Genomic DNA, 15,682 nt, shown 5'->3' on the forward strand with positions numbered 1-15,682 from the left:
TAGGTTTCTTTTCTTGTTTAAGTCTTCAGAAGTTGAAAGTTGTCATAACTAACGTTACAGAAATCTCACCTTCTGGAAAATATACAGGGATGGAAATGTGCGTGATATATCCAACTTAATTAGCTCCAGACTGGCCTCACGATCAGCAACAGATGCACCTGCATCTGCAAGCAAAACCAACGCTTATTAAAACTGACAGATAAATTCTACAGACTTCAGAAGAAAACTCCCATAAGCACATAAAGGCATTTAAGGTCTAAGGAAAAAAGTTACCTGGTTGTAATTCTTGGAGTGCACTTCTACAGTACTGTACTTCAAGAGCTAAAATTGTCCACTGATACCTGGTATATGCCATCAACTCCAAAAAGTAAGGGAAACAATCAGTAATTACTACCTGTCTACTCATTCTTTTTCAAGTCATACACCTTTAACACCATTCAGACTTAAAACCAATAGGTTACCGTTTACTTCTGTATAACACTCTCTCCAGGCCCAGACTGGCCCTGCATTCACTAGAATTTGAACTTTGCCCAGTCCTCAAAATCCTGTTCTCTTTCTTATATTCTACTGTGACTTCAGTTACTGAGTCTGTTCAAGAGCACAGAGCAAGAGCACTGCTCTTGATCTAAATGTGATCCAGTGGGATCTCGCTTTTCAAATTTTTCATTCCTGGTCAGCTCATTTGGTGGCTCATTTCAACCAGCAGCATTGAAATATACTATGTACACTAGAGGGGAAAAAAAGATTAATTACATCGTTATCACAAGAAGCCAGCACTTCTTCACCTGCAAAGTCAAGCATATTACTTTCGAAGTCATGCATTTCTTATGTCCCGCTTTTACTGAAGGTAACTAAAATACACAGAGAAACTTCACTGAAGTTTCCAGAATTGACCACACAGTTACGATCTGCAGAAGTTACATTACTTCTGAGCTCTCGTTAGCTCTCATTTGACTCAGATTTTTTTGAATCCTTAGGACTGGCATTCTTCAAACGGCAGGAAAGAAGGCAGCATTCACTCAAGAACCTCCAGAAGAAATTCAGCTGGCCCTAGAGTTATCTCTGTCCTGTCCTCTCCATAGGGACATGATGCAAATACTAGTGATAGCAAGGAGAAAAATACACATGTGGCACTTGGGGAAAAGGCTCTTTCAGAGGGCTTAAACCAGCCAAGAGCCATCTGGGAAGCGACGATCACAGAATTTGATGAATAGGCTAAACAGAACCTGCTCTGCTGAAGCCTGGAAAGCAGCATTTCCTTCCAGTCCTCCTAAAACTAGGATAGTTGCATTCAGGAGTGAGTAGGACTGCGCAGGCTGTGTTAGAGGAATTTGGGAGAAAGAAGGCAATTATTACTATAGAGAAAGAACATACACAATCTAAAATAAAAAGTTCAAGAACTGCTGCTTAATCCCTCCTTTCTCTTTCAAAAGGAACAGGCATTATATTGGATAATTTGTGATCATTTCATTTGGGACAGTATCCATTTACAGTGATTCCCAAGGAAGATGAGAATCTATGATACAGAGCACAAGAAACTCTAGATTTATACAGGAAATTCAGTTCTTTGAACTCCAAAAGAGGAGTTGCTGGGGGTCTTTTGAACAGATCTGACAGATAACACATCTTTTGACGAACAAAAAGATACTTTTCGTGCTTTAATCTTTATCTGCCAAAATAAAGTGTTAAAGATATTTGAACAGGAAAAACCCTCAGAACTACTCAAATGTGCTAAATGAGGCTAAAGTAATTATCTTCCAGAGTTCACTACCAAAGATTAGTAATAAGCACGGTGGGTTGGCTTGCTTTTCAGCCAGAGATGAAAATCCTATTAACTCTAAGTTTTCCATTATTACTAGATTTCCCAGAACGTCTGACACAATCAAAATGGACCCTTCCCCCTTTCATTCCCATCCAGAACTGCTACCTTTCCAAAATAACCGAATTACCTAAGCTTTCCCCCACGTGCAGCCCACACCCCCACAACAAAAGAACAAACCGCCACCCCACAAACCAAGGGGCATTGCAAACATGTTTTCCAAGGATAAGCATATTTACAGCCACGTACACACAGCATTTTTTACAAAGAGTTTGTCTCAAGACAAGCTTCAGATGAGTCACAGAGGGAGTGTAAGCAAGACCCAAATAATTTACAGTCAAAATAGCCAGTTAGTCAGGACTGGCTATGGCAAGTGCAAACAAAAAAAGTACTTCTTGTATTACAATGGTGTTTTCTTTCCCCAAAAAGAGAGACCAACTCAAAAAAACAGTTATTTCATAGCAGCTGGTACTGACAATATCACGTAAGACAGCATTTTAAAAAGTAACTGTTAACAGCACAAGGAGTTAATGTTTATAAAAAGGATATATCCACCATTAAAAACATCATTGATGCTATTTTTAACGGAAAGAATATCCACAGGAGACAGCAATATGCCAGTGATAAAACTCCATTACACATACAAGTGTGCTAACATCCCCACTTAATAGATTTGGGAGGAAAGGCCATCTGGGCAGCCAAGGAAACCCAAGTGGGATCTGAAATGTATAATGTTACACATTCTTCACCTCTCAGTTCCACAATCAAAAAATAGAGAATAATTTTTTTCCTTCCTAAAATTGTGGAAGGGATACCAATGTAAGAACCATCTACGCAGAGCTAAGCAATAGCACATACCGTAATTTAGTTTCCCATTTCTTCTTTTTGTATTTCATCTAAAATTTTCTTGAGAGCTTAGTCCTCGTATTTCAGGAATTCAGAGGAAAACACTTCATTTGAAAGTGAACTAGGACATACAATATTTTAATGCAACTTTTATTGATACAGTAAATACTGTTAAGCCCGTCACTCACTGACTTGTTCTAAGAAAGCAAACATTTAAGTAGGAAATGACTCAGAGCACTTTTAACAAGCATTCCTAACGCTGCAATTGCAGCTGAACTTGTGAGACTTCCTGGGTTTGCAAAAGTGACTAGGAGGCTGTCTAGCATTCAGGAGATCTCACCTTCTACGTCATTCTCAGAACTTGTCTCACTGAAGCTTTTCCATCGTTCCTTAGCTCTCGACAAGAAGATTTCATAAAGTTCTGCAAGAAAGCAAAACAAAACCAACAACAAAAAAGGAAGAGATAAGTAAGAAAACCACCCATCCAAAAGAAAAGCACACTAAATATTTTTGGCTTTGGTTTTGTTGCTTGGTTTCATCTTAGCCACTGGGGGCGGGGGGAGAATCTATTAGATGGTTACCACTAACCACTGGAGTGCCACTATACACAGTTTCATAGTGTGCACTGTATTATGCTTTCTTCTGTGGTGAACATGAAAGTTACAAGAGGGAAGTCATGTCTTAAATAATTCAGATTTTTATTTTTGTGAATAGGTTAGAACACTTCCAGTTCAAAATCATTAGTCGGGAAATAAAGCAATTCTCCTTTCCACCCCCTTAAGAAAGCAAAGCTACAAATTCTCAATTTTAAACATAAAAATTATTTTTTGGGGAGCAAGTACCACCTTAACTCTTATAAGACTAAAATGTTTTTGTAAGCAGGTTTTGAACCTTGTTTCCATAATTTACCAGGCTATGATGTCTAATTGTAAAAAACACCTGTTCCTAAGGTTGCTAAATACAGTTCTTCAAAAAGCAAATATACCCCAATTTATTTTTTTTTAACAAAAGTTAAAATTTTTCTTTGAAAATAACCAACTCAATTTTGCATTAAAATGTGATCTGTTAAGGCATACCAGGAGTGATATTTAATTCGTTTCCCACAGCTAGACTCCAAACCTTCCCACGTACACTTGGGGGTAATCCCTGCCACCACAGCTCTCGAACTCTTCGGGTAGCACGCCTAAGATAGGGAAGCAGGGGGAAAAAAAAGAAAAAAAAAAGGCACATATTGCACATCTTTTTTTCTAAAGTCATTCGGCAACTTACAAGCAAAATAACATACTATTTCCCAAATCAATATTCAAGGATCTCTGCTTATGCTAAAGCCCCATTAAAAAAAACCCTAAAACTAGTATTAAGCTCCCAGAAAGCACATTTCATGTTGCTCTGTGACGACCTCTCACTATATCATGGTAACAAAAACTGACTTCTTGACAAAACAGAAAGGAAAAGGAAAATAAGGTATGTGGGTCCTCTGTTGCCAGAGGAGAAACAAGCCAGCCTTGCCTCAATTACACAACAGAACTTTACTTACATGCCTTCCCAGTTAGGTAGTATTTCATTGACCCAAATCACCATAGCACTAGCAATATTCTCTTCTTGCTTGAAACGCTCTCTCATTATTTTTTTCCTTTTATGTGCTTCTTTAATTTCTGTTAGGCATAACATGTTAATAATTCTGTATTAGTGTATATAAGTTATTAGGTAAATAATTCAGCTATTTAATTCAGCTATTATCTAATTATTTAGATGTCTGAAAGAGATCAAGGGTAAATTACAGTTGCACATGAGATAGCTGGTACTATTTCTGTTGATTGTAGGTGTATTTCTCAGGAATTTTTTAAATTTAAGCTGTCTTTAAGTTATTCAAATACACAGCGATTTAGACAAGCAAAAGTCTGGCTAGAAAACTCATAGGACTCTTTCTGCAGTACACAGAATGACTAAAAAAAAGCAAGCACATCAGCAGCACTGTTTTTCCTGTAATGAATTTCACACCACATTCTACCTAAACCTTACTTATTACTTAGACTAATCAGCAATAATTATAGATAAAATTATTATTCAAAAGTGCAATTCTACATCTATTTTAAAATTATTCAAATTTTCCTGAAACTTCCACCTAGAAGGATTATGTATTTTCTTTTCTGGAAAGAGGACCTAGAGATCTGAGAGAAAGCCACAATGCTGAACAAGAGAAGAGTATTCTGCCTTCTGTTAAAAAAGGAGCATTTGTAGATCTCTCTTATTAAAAAGGCTAAAAGAAGGACAGAGCAGTGCTATCTTGACATCACTAAGAACCACTGTGAAATTGCAAGACATTTTCTATTTATGTATGCATGAGACACATCAGAGTAAACATGCCACCCCTGGTAAACTGATATAGCTGACCAGCTTCATTAAGTTTTTACTGAAGCTTTGTGTGCGTAGTAATAGTTAATTTAATGAATACTAGGGCACACATACTAAAACACTACACCATGGCTGACTCTCCAAAGGTGCAGTTAGAGAACACGGACCACAGATCACACCTTGCAACATGCACACCACAAGAGCAGAGAGAAATGAGTTGTCAAATGCCTTGGATTTCTTATTACATCTTTCAGAGCAAGCTGCCACGGATCCATAGAGGCTCAGTCAGTTCAGAAGCTTGTATCTCTGACAACAGCCCAAGTAAAATGTGCAGCACAGATTCTTAAAATAGTTTATTCCCTGAATACTAGGCACGAGACTACAGAAGTCCTTTCAACAACTATTCATAGATTGACACAGTACCAGATGCTACAGATATGTTTAATTTAAAAAACAGATCTAGTGGGAGTAGGAAGGTTCACACAGGTACAGCTGCTTGGAAAAAAAAACCACCCAAAGTTTTCATCTGTCTTCACACTGAAATTGATCTCAAATTCCTGAAAAAAAAACAGATCTTTAAGCAGTCAGCTTTATTATACTTTGGCTCTCAGTGGCAACTGCAGCAACACAACTTGAAAAAAAGAGTCTGAGTACCCAGAAAGTTTCTAGTTGATCACATTACACAAGTAGTTTAAAAAAAAAAAACAAGCCACAAAACACAACACATCAAGTTTCTACTTAAAAATTAAAGAAAAGGTTAAACTGACTTATGAACCTAGTTACATTCACTGTGGTGGCATAAGAAAACAATTTGATAATCGAGTTCTGTTTTAAACTGTGTGCACATATGTACCAGAGAATAACCTAGATATTAAACAAGGCTGTTCTTTACTGTACCTACTAGCCTACAAGCCAGAAATTACTTTATTTTTGCTCCACAGTTAAAAAGAATTATAGTGATTATTGGCAGTTAACATACCTCGTTTTTTTGCCTCTGCCACCATCTCATCATATTCTTGTCGGTGACGTAAAGCCTCCTCCACTGATTTGGCAGGAAGATTTCTGAAAACAAGTTGTTCCTGAATTCAATTCACACAAATGACATTCTGAACCATTTCAAAACGGGTTTTAATTTGGCTTCTCTCTACTGTGAGCTTTGGGGTTGTCACACTACCAGTGTTTCAGTAACAGCAGTAGAGAACTACCAGATGTTTACTGCTTCTGTTTATTAGTTCTCCTATAGCTTTCCCCCAAAGCAGGGTTATTAGATTTGTTGAACATCTGGAATGATGCTCAAATGAAGTTTGCATGAAGTGACAAAAGGGAAATACTGATATTCCATATAGTTATTTATTCCAATACATTTCTGCACATGCATATTTTAATCATTAAATATACCTGCATATTGATAGTCCATTTGTTCATATGAAATCTATGATGACGTATTTTCAATAAAGGGTAAAGGTTTATATTCATTATCGTTAGCCCTTTAAAACTCCCACAAAAGAAGATACGTTTACCAAATGAAGAAAGGATAGATCCCCATTTATGTCAGAGCTAAAGCTAAGGAAGCTTGCTGCAGTGCTACAAGTTCACCAGCTTAAAATGTGTTTGGTTTTTGGCTGCATAGTGATCCCCTAATAGCCAAACACACACTTCCGTTTGACCAAGCAGACTCATTCCAAAACAAATCAGAACACAATGTTTGGTCTTAGTCTCTTACCCAATCTCTAGTCTACTTCGGTTTGAAATAAACAGAAGACAATTTTGTCAATTTAATATGAAATTAAAAAAAAGTTTTCCATCTCCTCTTACACAAGCAGAAATGATCACTTTATTAAGATTTCCAATGAAAGTGAGAGCAGAATATATTTTCAAGGATGAGATTGTGGCAACACATAACACACTTGGGATGGCACTCCAATTTGAAAGAAGTGGAAGTGTAATTTGTAAAAACACACTTATGTTAGTTTGTGAATTGTTATATTCTGACAGTACAGAAAAGCATCAGCAAACTAGTTACTGCATACCTTACTCTCCACCATACAGTAGAAGAAATAATGCACTTACAAAAAAATAATCATAGCAATCCGTACCTCCATTCAGGATATTTCTGTCTTAGCACTGAATGAGCTTATATACCACTAGAGAGAATATCGAAGGAAACACTGTATGTTCTATTTTCCATTTCCTAATTGGAACTGATTAGAACAAGCATTTAACAGTGCCATCACAAGCTTTCTGAAGCTGCAATTTGAAAGCTTCGCTCCATTTGCTTTCCTCCAGCATGTGTTCCTAGTCAGCAGGTCCTCCTCTTTCTTTCAAATTGTTGAAACTGTATAGCTGAAAATACTGACCAATTTATTACCCATTTTTCATTACTATTCTTCTTTGTACTTAATGCAGTTTTCGTTGCATCTTCATCTGCTGTTTCCTTGCCTTCAGCTGTAGTTTTACAGAGCCACAAAAACATAACCAGACCAGGGGCAAGAACAGTTTCAGTGAACACTATCATCTTGGTACCAACAAAGCATTTAACTGTAGTTGCCAGATACAAAATGAGCATTCACAATTTGTGACAGGAAGGTATTTCTTGTGTTTCAAAGGCAATTCTTCCCACTCCTGCTGTTACCTACCTAATACGTTTTCTTTTTTAAAAAAACTCTTCTGGTAAGCCAAGTCCAGGTTTGCTGAAGTGACAACTGCCACTGTTAAGTCTTCCCAACTGGTCTAGCAAATTAAGTTTCCAGAATGGGGGAAGGAGAATGGAGTGCATACTGAGATGACAGTGAAGAAATCCATAAAAGTCTTCAAGAATTTTCCCGATTAAGGATGCCCACAACACTGTCACAGGCAGCTGTGATATACAGTAGATAACAGACTTGTGACCCCATTACAGCGAGAAAGAATTCCTCATATAGAATTCCTCATATAGACTACAATATACTTAAAGGTTCTTCTGGAGGTATTTGTTAGGCTATTATCTGGGATGGAATAATCCAATGATACTTTTGTGTAAGACTTGTGAAGTTTAGCTCATCAGAAGCATATCTAACAAATTCAGTCATCATCAGGTCCACAGCAGAGTCATACTTACGCTGGCCGATCCTCCAGAATCAAAGCAGTAGTTGAAAGTGGTTCAAATTCAATATTTTTACGTCTTGCTGATGGAGGTGGAGGTTTATACATTCTTCCTGTCCGTGCTTCATATTCCTAAACAACATTATTAATGAAAATTAAATTTCAACTTTCAGCCTCACTTCTAATTGATAAGAATAATATTACTTGTTTAACACTTATTTAATAATGTTAAAATATATAATATTAAAGAATTTAAGACAGCAAGGAGCTAACATTACAAGTTGAAATTGTTTATAGCAAGACAGTGCAGCTTTCCAGGACTGCTAAGTAAAGATGAATGAGAAAGCAGTTTCTTGTATCAACTTAATCTTTGATCTATTCTAGTTCAATATTACTACTGAGCATCCAAGGGTCAGTTAGTTAGGAAATCTGCATAATCTTCCCAAACTAATTAGTGCACAAGTACATTTAAGTAATGTGTGAAGTTGACAAAAAAACCACCACCACAAACCACTAACCAAGAATGTGTGTCTCTTCCCATTTCTTTCCTTTTGATTCTAGCCACCCTTAAGATCTGGTACTCCTCACGTTTCTGAAGCCTTCAGCAAGACCATCAAACCCACATTATCCAGAACTACCTACACTATACTCAGTGACAATATAACAATATTTATCATTACAAGTCTGTTTCACATAATTTCTTTCTCAGAGGTTAAAACATGCAATCTACTTAGAAAGAAATATTTAACAGCCTTTAATAGACAGAAGATTCTGAGGAAGAATCCCGCTCCTTTTTCTACAAGAGCAACTCAACGAAACAGAAATATGAGACAGTCTTCAGGAAAAAGGCTAGACAGAGACAGATGAAAACCTCAAATCTCACGTTCCCTCTTTTTTTAGCCTCTATATATAAAAATTTACTGTCAAGTTACTGGGAAACCCATTCTTACGATCCAGCAAATCTTAAAAGGTTATCTGTGAGAGGACTTTCAACTTATTCCCAAACCAAGTTAGCTTGTGTGTCAACACTCTCCTTAGGCGTGAAGGCTAAATACTAGTTTCTCTGCAAGCCTTCCACATGCTGAAATTCAAACATCTGAGAAATCACCTTTTTAAGAGAACAAATTCAAGGTACTTTAGTAATGTACTTTCCCAGATCACACAGCTCTATTCTTAAGCACAGCCAAGTGAGCTCTAACTTGTAGAAGCTTTTTTTTAATCCAAAGACAGTTTGTTCTTGTACATCTGTTGCTTTAATAATTGTGTAACTAAATTCAGTCTCAGATTAACCAAAATATCTTATGTTTAACCCACCAAAAATAAAAAATTGATCAATTACTAATTAGGTCATGTATCTTCCCAATCAAACGTAAGTCTTCTCTAGAAACTGCTCCCAAATTAATCTCACACCTAACACACAGCTTCTTGTACACATTAGTTCTCCCATGGAGAAACAGAGGGCTTTATACATTCAGTGTTCATTGACAGTATTATAGAAACAGAGCTGACAACTTTAAAGCTATTATACAGCTTAAAAGTTCAGTACACAGTTGAAGTCCATAAAGTTAAATGGGAAAAGACCTCTTACAAACACGACAATGCAGCCTCAGATTTCCAGAGAAGGCACAAAGTGTTTGCCCAACACTAAGGTGACTTAAAGCTTTCTGCTCAACAGCCTCCTTACCCTACCCACTTTAATGATCTCTAACAAAATTTCTGTTCTTCCACATTGGGCATAATACATTAAATGATCTGAAAAGTATAACCTCAATGATGTCATGTTACTCTCATCTCAAGAGGAAGTTACCACAGAGTCATTGAGGTTGGAAGACACCTCTGGAGATCACCTAGTCCAGCCTCCCTGGTCAAAGCAGGGTCAACTACAGCAGGTTGCACGGGGCCTTGTTCAGCCAGATTTTTGATATCACCAAGGATGGAGACTCCACTCTTGCTAGGCAGAGGCTACAGCACCTGGTATTCCCAAGTGGTTTCCCATCCAAGTACTAACCAGGCCCAACCTGTTAGCTTCAGAGATCAGAGGAGATCGGGTGTGTTCACAGTGGTAAGGCCATATGCATTATATGCCACTATACTTTTCAGATCCTGAGGAGTTATCTTGCCCTTTTCTTTTTCTAGTTTGTGGCAGTCAGAACAATAGTTTAACTGATGAGAAAAGGTGATTGCACCTCCACAAAACAAGCCAAAGAATGGTTTTGAAACATTCTCAGTATCTTTTGAAGTGGTTTCCACCCCCCCAAACTCTTCAGCTATCCTTCCAGCTATCCACCCTTTAACCACTGTATCATACTCTGCCCCATGGCAGCGTACCAAATAACTCATTTTGTTAGCACCCTGGAAAGACAGGCACAAATCTATAGCAACCAGCCTACTATTTCAACAAGAGGAGAAGCTCTGTTGCTTTTCTGTCTTCAAAAAAAAGCCCAAATATGCACCTTGTAAAGAAAAAGACCGAGCAACTGTTTGCTATCATCATTTATACATACATTCACACTAAAAACCTAATTCTTTGTAAACACAATGACTTAAAAGTTACTAGCCAACTGTTCTTAAATACAGTTTAGTTCTAAATATTTCTAAGTCTCTGGTCAAGAACAGTGGTTACACAAATTTCCTAGAACATATTCCTCTCCTGAAGGGTAATTCCCAAAACAATTTTTGATTGAAAATAATATGCATTCAACATCATTTGGCACCTTCAAACAAGTATCTTGTACAACTGGACGTATAGGACTGGCAGAGTTCTGTTGCAATTCACACAAGCACGAGAAAAATCAGAAAACCAGCATTCACTGTATGAATGAATGTATGTATTCTTAAGCCTAAAATTATTTCATTCCACCTAAAACCAGAGACATTATAGGCACTCCTGCCATGCTTTATACCTCAGGATACCCCAGCACATTCTTAAGTTAGGAATGTATCCTGTGATAGCACCCGGAGGTCAGCATCCAGGCTGCAGTACAGTAGCAATGCCATCCCTCATATTCTTAGTAGAAGCTCTGATTTACTGTCATGTTTTCCAGTACTTTGTAACTGGAGCCACAAAATCAAGTTCATTTAGTGGTCAGAGATGAGGAAGCTCAAACGGTACCAACCTTTTCAACATTCCTACATACCTAATTTGTATGCAAGTTAAATAAAAAAAGCACTGCAAGATGGACATTAGAAATGAAGCCACTCTCACCTTTTTATTACAAGCAACACATTTGAATGGTGCTAGTGCTTCTGGCTATCATACAGGCTAAGAACTGATACACTCTTTCCAAAGCAACAGAGAAAGAAAAAAAAAAAAATCTTTAACAGGGATTTCCAGAAAAGGCGGAACTCATCACCCAACTGTGTTTCTGGAAGTAAGTACAGTTTATGAGCAGTTGGTTTTTGCAAGAAAAGAACACATGAACAGAGAGGGAAAACTGTAAGCATTACTAGAGTCAAAGGAGAGATCAAAATAGCTTCAGGCTCAAACTGTTATGGCTGCACATTCCCCAAGATGAAATATATTCCAAAGCATCAGAACTTCCCAATGGAAGATGCTTCTTCCTCAAGAAGCCTGTGCTCTAGGAAACTTATTTGAAGATTAGATCCCAGAACCATCAGACATGCATGGAACTCACTAGTTTGTGCAAGTAAAATATCCATTTTTTTCTGGAATATTTTGTATGACTAGATGTAAAGAATCCAATAGCCTTACGCATGCATTTGATGCAGAATCTAAAATTCTTGGCATGGGATAAAAAGCTTGAGCTGACATGGAATTTCACTTCAAAAGTTGTGAGCTAATACTCTTCCATAACAAAGTAAAAATACAATTTAAAGTCAAATGTCTTGTCAAATGCTTAACATGCAGGGCATACGCCAGAAGACAGAACAGTTGACAGCTAAGATTAAAGACTACATAAGACCTCTTTATGTAAAAAAAAAAAAAAAAAAAATAAATTTTTGGAAGTGTCATCTGTAAGGTTTCAGTAGCTTAGGGAACGTAGTTAAATTCTTTATTGCCACATATCTGGTATTTATTGAAAGTTACAGAACATTTCACAATCCCAAAATAAAGAAAAACAAATCTCAGCTTTAATAGCATGTAAGAATAGTTATCTCCTTATTAAGGCTGGAACTGCATCCTCTCATCTACTGCCAATAATTAACCTGTTAACAGGCTAAAAGCATGTTTTTCCTGAAAAACACTGTGACAATATATTTAAGAGCACTTTGATATGTGGAGGGACTTGTATTTCCAGTGTTTATTTCTACAGAAATACAGATAAGCCTATTAACCTACAGACAGGTAACAGATAAATGGGGCTGGGAAAAAAGTCTTTTGCTTATGAAGTGCCTTTGTGCTTAAGAAGATAAAAATATCCCAAGTTGTATCTTCTTTAAAAAAAAAAAGAAAAACCCCACACTAAAAAAAAAATCCCCTGGTGTTTTAAACAGAAGAAAAATAATAAACCTGCAGAGGTCTTTATTGCCTGCACCTTTTTGATATCTACGTGGAAAACATACAAAACTTAAGTTTCTTTCATCGTTCCTCAGAACCACCATACAGGACAGCTAGACCATTCAGAGCTATTTAAGATATCTCTAAACACTACTGGATTGCACTGTGTAACATACGTGTAATTGCCCATAGCTGCTTCTTCCAGCATCTAAGCAAACTACCTTACAGCAAGGAAAACCAGCTGCATCGCAGCATTCCAACAGCATTAGCTGACCTTAAGTAGGGTATGCTTGTGGGGATAAAGTATTTAACTAAGCATGCACATAATGATTCAATTTTAGAAGACAAACTTGCATCTACAGTGCCCAAACTATAGAGCTTTAAAGGAATAAATATTGACCATGAGATTTAGTATGCATCTTGCTGGGATAAGTTTTGATCTATCTAGGATCCAACAACAAAAGCTGAACTCCTGGAAGTGAGTGATAAAAGCCTTGGATTACAAGGAGGAGAAAGTGACCTGATAGGCAACACTGAATTAACTTTCACTACCTTAAGGATTGCCTCTATTTAGAGTAGATGTCAAGGCATACTAACACTCCAATCAAACAAAGCATGCACCCTGTGTATGACAGTTTCTTTTAACATGCTTTACTCCCCCAAAATTCTAAGCCTGATACAGAAACAGGTTTTACTCAATCAATCATGACTTCTGTTGAGGAAACAATGGGGATTGCCATATATTCTGCAAGCGGTTTTAAACCTCTGTCCCCTCTACACACACGTGCGCCTCTGTGGAGCAGATGGGCCTCTAAAAACATCTATATGATTATTTTCACAATGTTGTAGAGCTAACTAGAAATATAATCAGAAAGATTACTTCCCTTCCTTTCAAGCAGGGTTGATCATCCAAGAATGGAAGTATTAATAGAATCACTTAAGAGGGCACCCATCTACATCACCTTAATAAAACTAATAGAAAATTTATGTAAGAAGAATTCTATAGGATTCCCTCCTATGTCATCATGTGTGTGTCCCCCAGGTTAAATGTTAAAATTGGTGAGCTAGCACTGGTTACAAGGTGATTATAAACAAAGAAGTGCTTATAGCAAGAGTAGGTGTCACTGAAAAATTCTGTGAGTCATAAACCAGACATTTTCCCAGAACTAAGAATGCCAGATGCTATCAGGACAGACAGAATAGTACATTCTTTCCTAACTTGCAGGTGATATAGGAAGAACCTATACTGAAGAAGGGAAAAAATACTAATCTTCACATAGTACAAGAGAACAACCAAACAGACACTGAAGAGTTTCTAGGTCAACCTTCCAAAGTAATGCCATCCATCTTCAATTGTTCGTTTACTTTATTTTCTTCCTCAATTGGATATTTAACAGGTTGCATCAAGTTTCATCTTTTGTTGTTTACAAAAGAGCATGAAGCCATGGGCTTTGGGCCCAATAAAGAAGAGCTGAGAGCAGCTGGACCATGTAACGTGAACCATAGGCATCACATATCAACTAGCAGTTACATCGCTGCTCTATTTCACAAAGCCAGAGTAACAGATCCACAAAAAAAAGGCCAACTTGTACTATTCCTGTTTAAACACAGTGTGGGACTACATAAAAAGTTTTCGAAGTAACAGGCATGTGCACTGGACCAGTTTCAGAAGGATACCAGTCACAGCAAGTAGAAGACATAACATATAACAAAAGTTTCAATAGCTACACTTTTCTAGGTTTCCAATTTCATATTGGAAATAGTGATTAAAAGCATCTGGAGTTCTGAAGTGCCACTGTTAACAGCTCGTGTGACTTAGTGACAGGGGAAAAAAGATTCTAGGATATTAATTTTCAAAGCTAATACAAGGTGTTAAAGAATATTACAAATTAAGCCTTTTAACAACTTTTACCATTAAGCAAGGAGGCACAGCAAACATAGAAAGTCAATTACTGTCAAGCTCTAGCATTACCCATTTCCCACTATTCAAGAACATGCAATATAAACAACAATAATACTCTATCACTAAGTTGTTAGTGAGATTCATGTGTGAAGTTTATTTGTTTGTTTATTTTACTAATGGTATCTAATGAGTTGATGGTTAGTGCCATAAAATATTCATGCTACTGTGAAAATGTGATGTTTGTTCTATTTTAATGAGTGCTACATAGTCCCATGCATGGCATTGAATACAACTAAAAAAAAATATTAAATTTCATACCCCTGTGTTTAATAGACTGAGAGCAGATATTGACGCAAGACTGCCAGAACTGTCATCCTAATGAGAAAAACAGAAGCAAAGCCTTAGTGAATAAATGAAGGAAAAGACCATTACAATACAGCAACATGCAAGCCAAAATTTAAATTCACATGTAGAGTATTTATACTCTATGTTTCAAGAAACATAGATGCATCTGTTCCTTCTTCTTCTCCAGCCCTCAAAATATACAAACACACATACAAAGACTTCCCACTTGTGCAAGATGTGTATAGACATCTATTGGACTATTTTTCTGTTTTAATTGAAGTTTTATATTTTCTACAATCAGCACCTTTGCCCGAAGGGAGATCTTTTTCCATGGCACTTCTCAGGTACATGACAAAAGGCGTTCCCTGATACACTGTCTCTCCCAAGTCCACATCACCCATAAAAGTTACACTTATTTAAACACTAGCCTTGGAAGATACGCTGTTAAAAAGGAAAGAACAAAACATTGTCTATAGGCTGACACAAGAAAACAGAAACTGTTTGCTCTGGAAATGAATCTTGAAGACCTTGCTTTCATTCAGCTCATCTTAGAATGCATCTCACACCCAACTAGATCTTTACCTATAAGCTAGTTAGCTTTAAAGCTTAAAATGAATACTCAAGAATAGTACTTGCACTGTGGAGAAAGGGAAAAAAAACGTAACTGGACTTGGATAAGCATTTGGCAAGAAACAAAATACTAGGGTAACTTTCAAACAGAACTTCCACATTCAGGGTTTGCGTTTTTCTATTTAACATGAGAGTGTAGAAAATGTCATCAAATAGCACAGTGACTTAGAGTGGGCCTTTAAGTCCCCCACCTTCCCCCTCGCCATGTTATAATTAGTATTTCTAAACTAAAAGCTCAAAAGTG

The 15,682-nt window shown here is 37.0% G+C and overlaps 1 protein-coding gene and 1 pseudogene across 1 annotated transcript in view; both read right to left on the reverse strand.

Moving 5' to 3' along the window:
* The window catches only part of TBC1D12 (TBC1 domain family member 12), a 48,236-nt gene that overhangs the window by 7,734 nt on the left and 24,820 nt on the right, over window positions 1-15,682 (reverse strand). Inside the window, 7 exon segments of the mRNA XM_050899284.1 lie at window positions 70-164; window positions 3,006-3,086; window positions 3,742-3,848; window positions 4,203-4,320; window positions 6,000-6,082; window positions 8,118-8,233; window positions 14,782-14,838. Of these exon segments, the coding sequence (XP_050755241.1) occupies window positions 70-164; window positions 3,006-3,086; window positions 3,742-3,848; window positions 4,203-4,320; window positions 6,000-6,082; window positions 8,118-8,233; window positions 14,782-14,838 (657 nt within the window).
* LOC127018104 (uncharacterized) lies at window positions 10,061-10,177 on the reverse strand (annotated as a pseudogene).

This window comes from Gymnogyps californianus, chromosome 6 (genome assembly GCF_018139145.2).
Source record: "Gymnogyps californianus isolate 813 chromosome 6, ASM1813914v2, whole genome shotgun sequence".
Taxonomy (NCBI): Eukaryota; Metazoa; Chordata; class Aves; order Accipitriformes; family Cathartidae; genus Gymnogyps; species Gymnogyps californianus.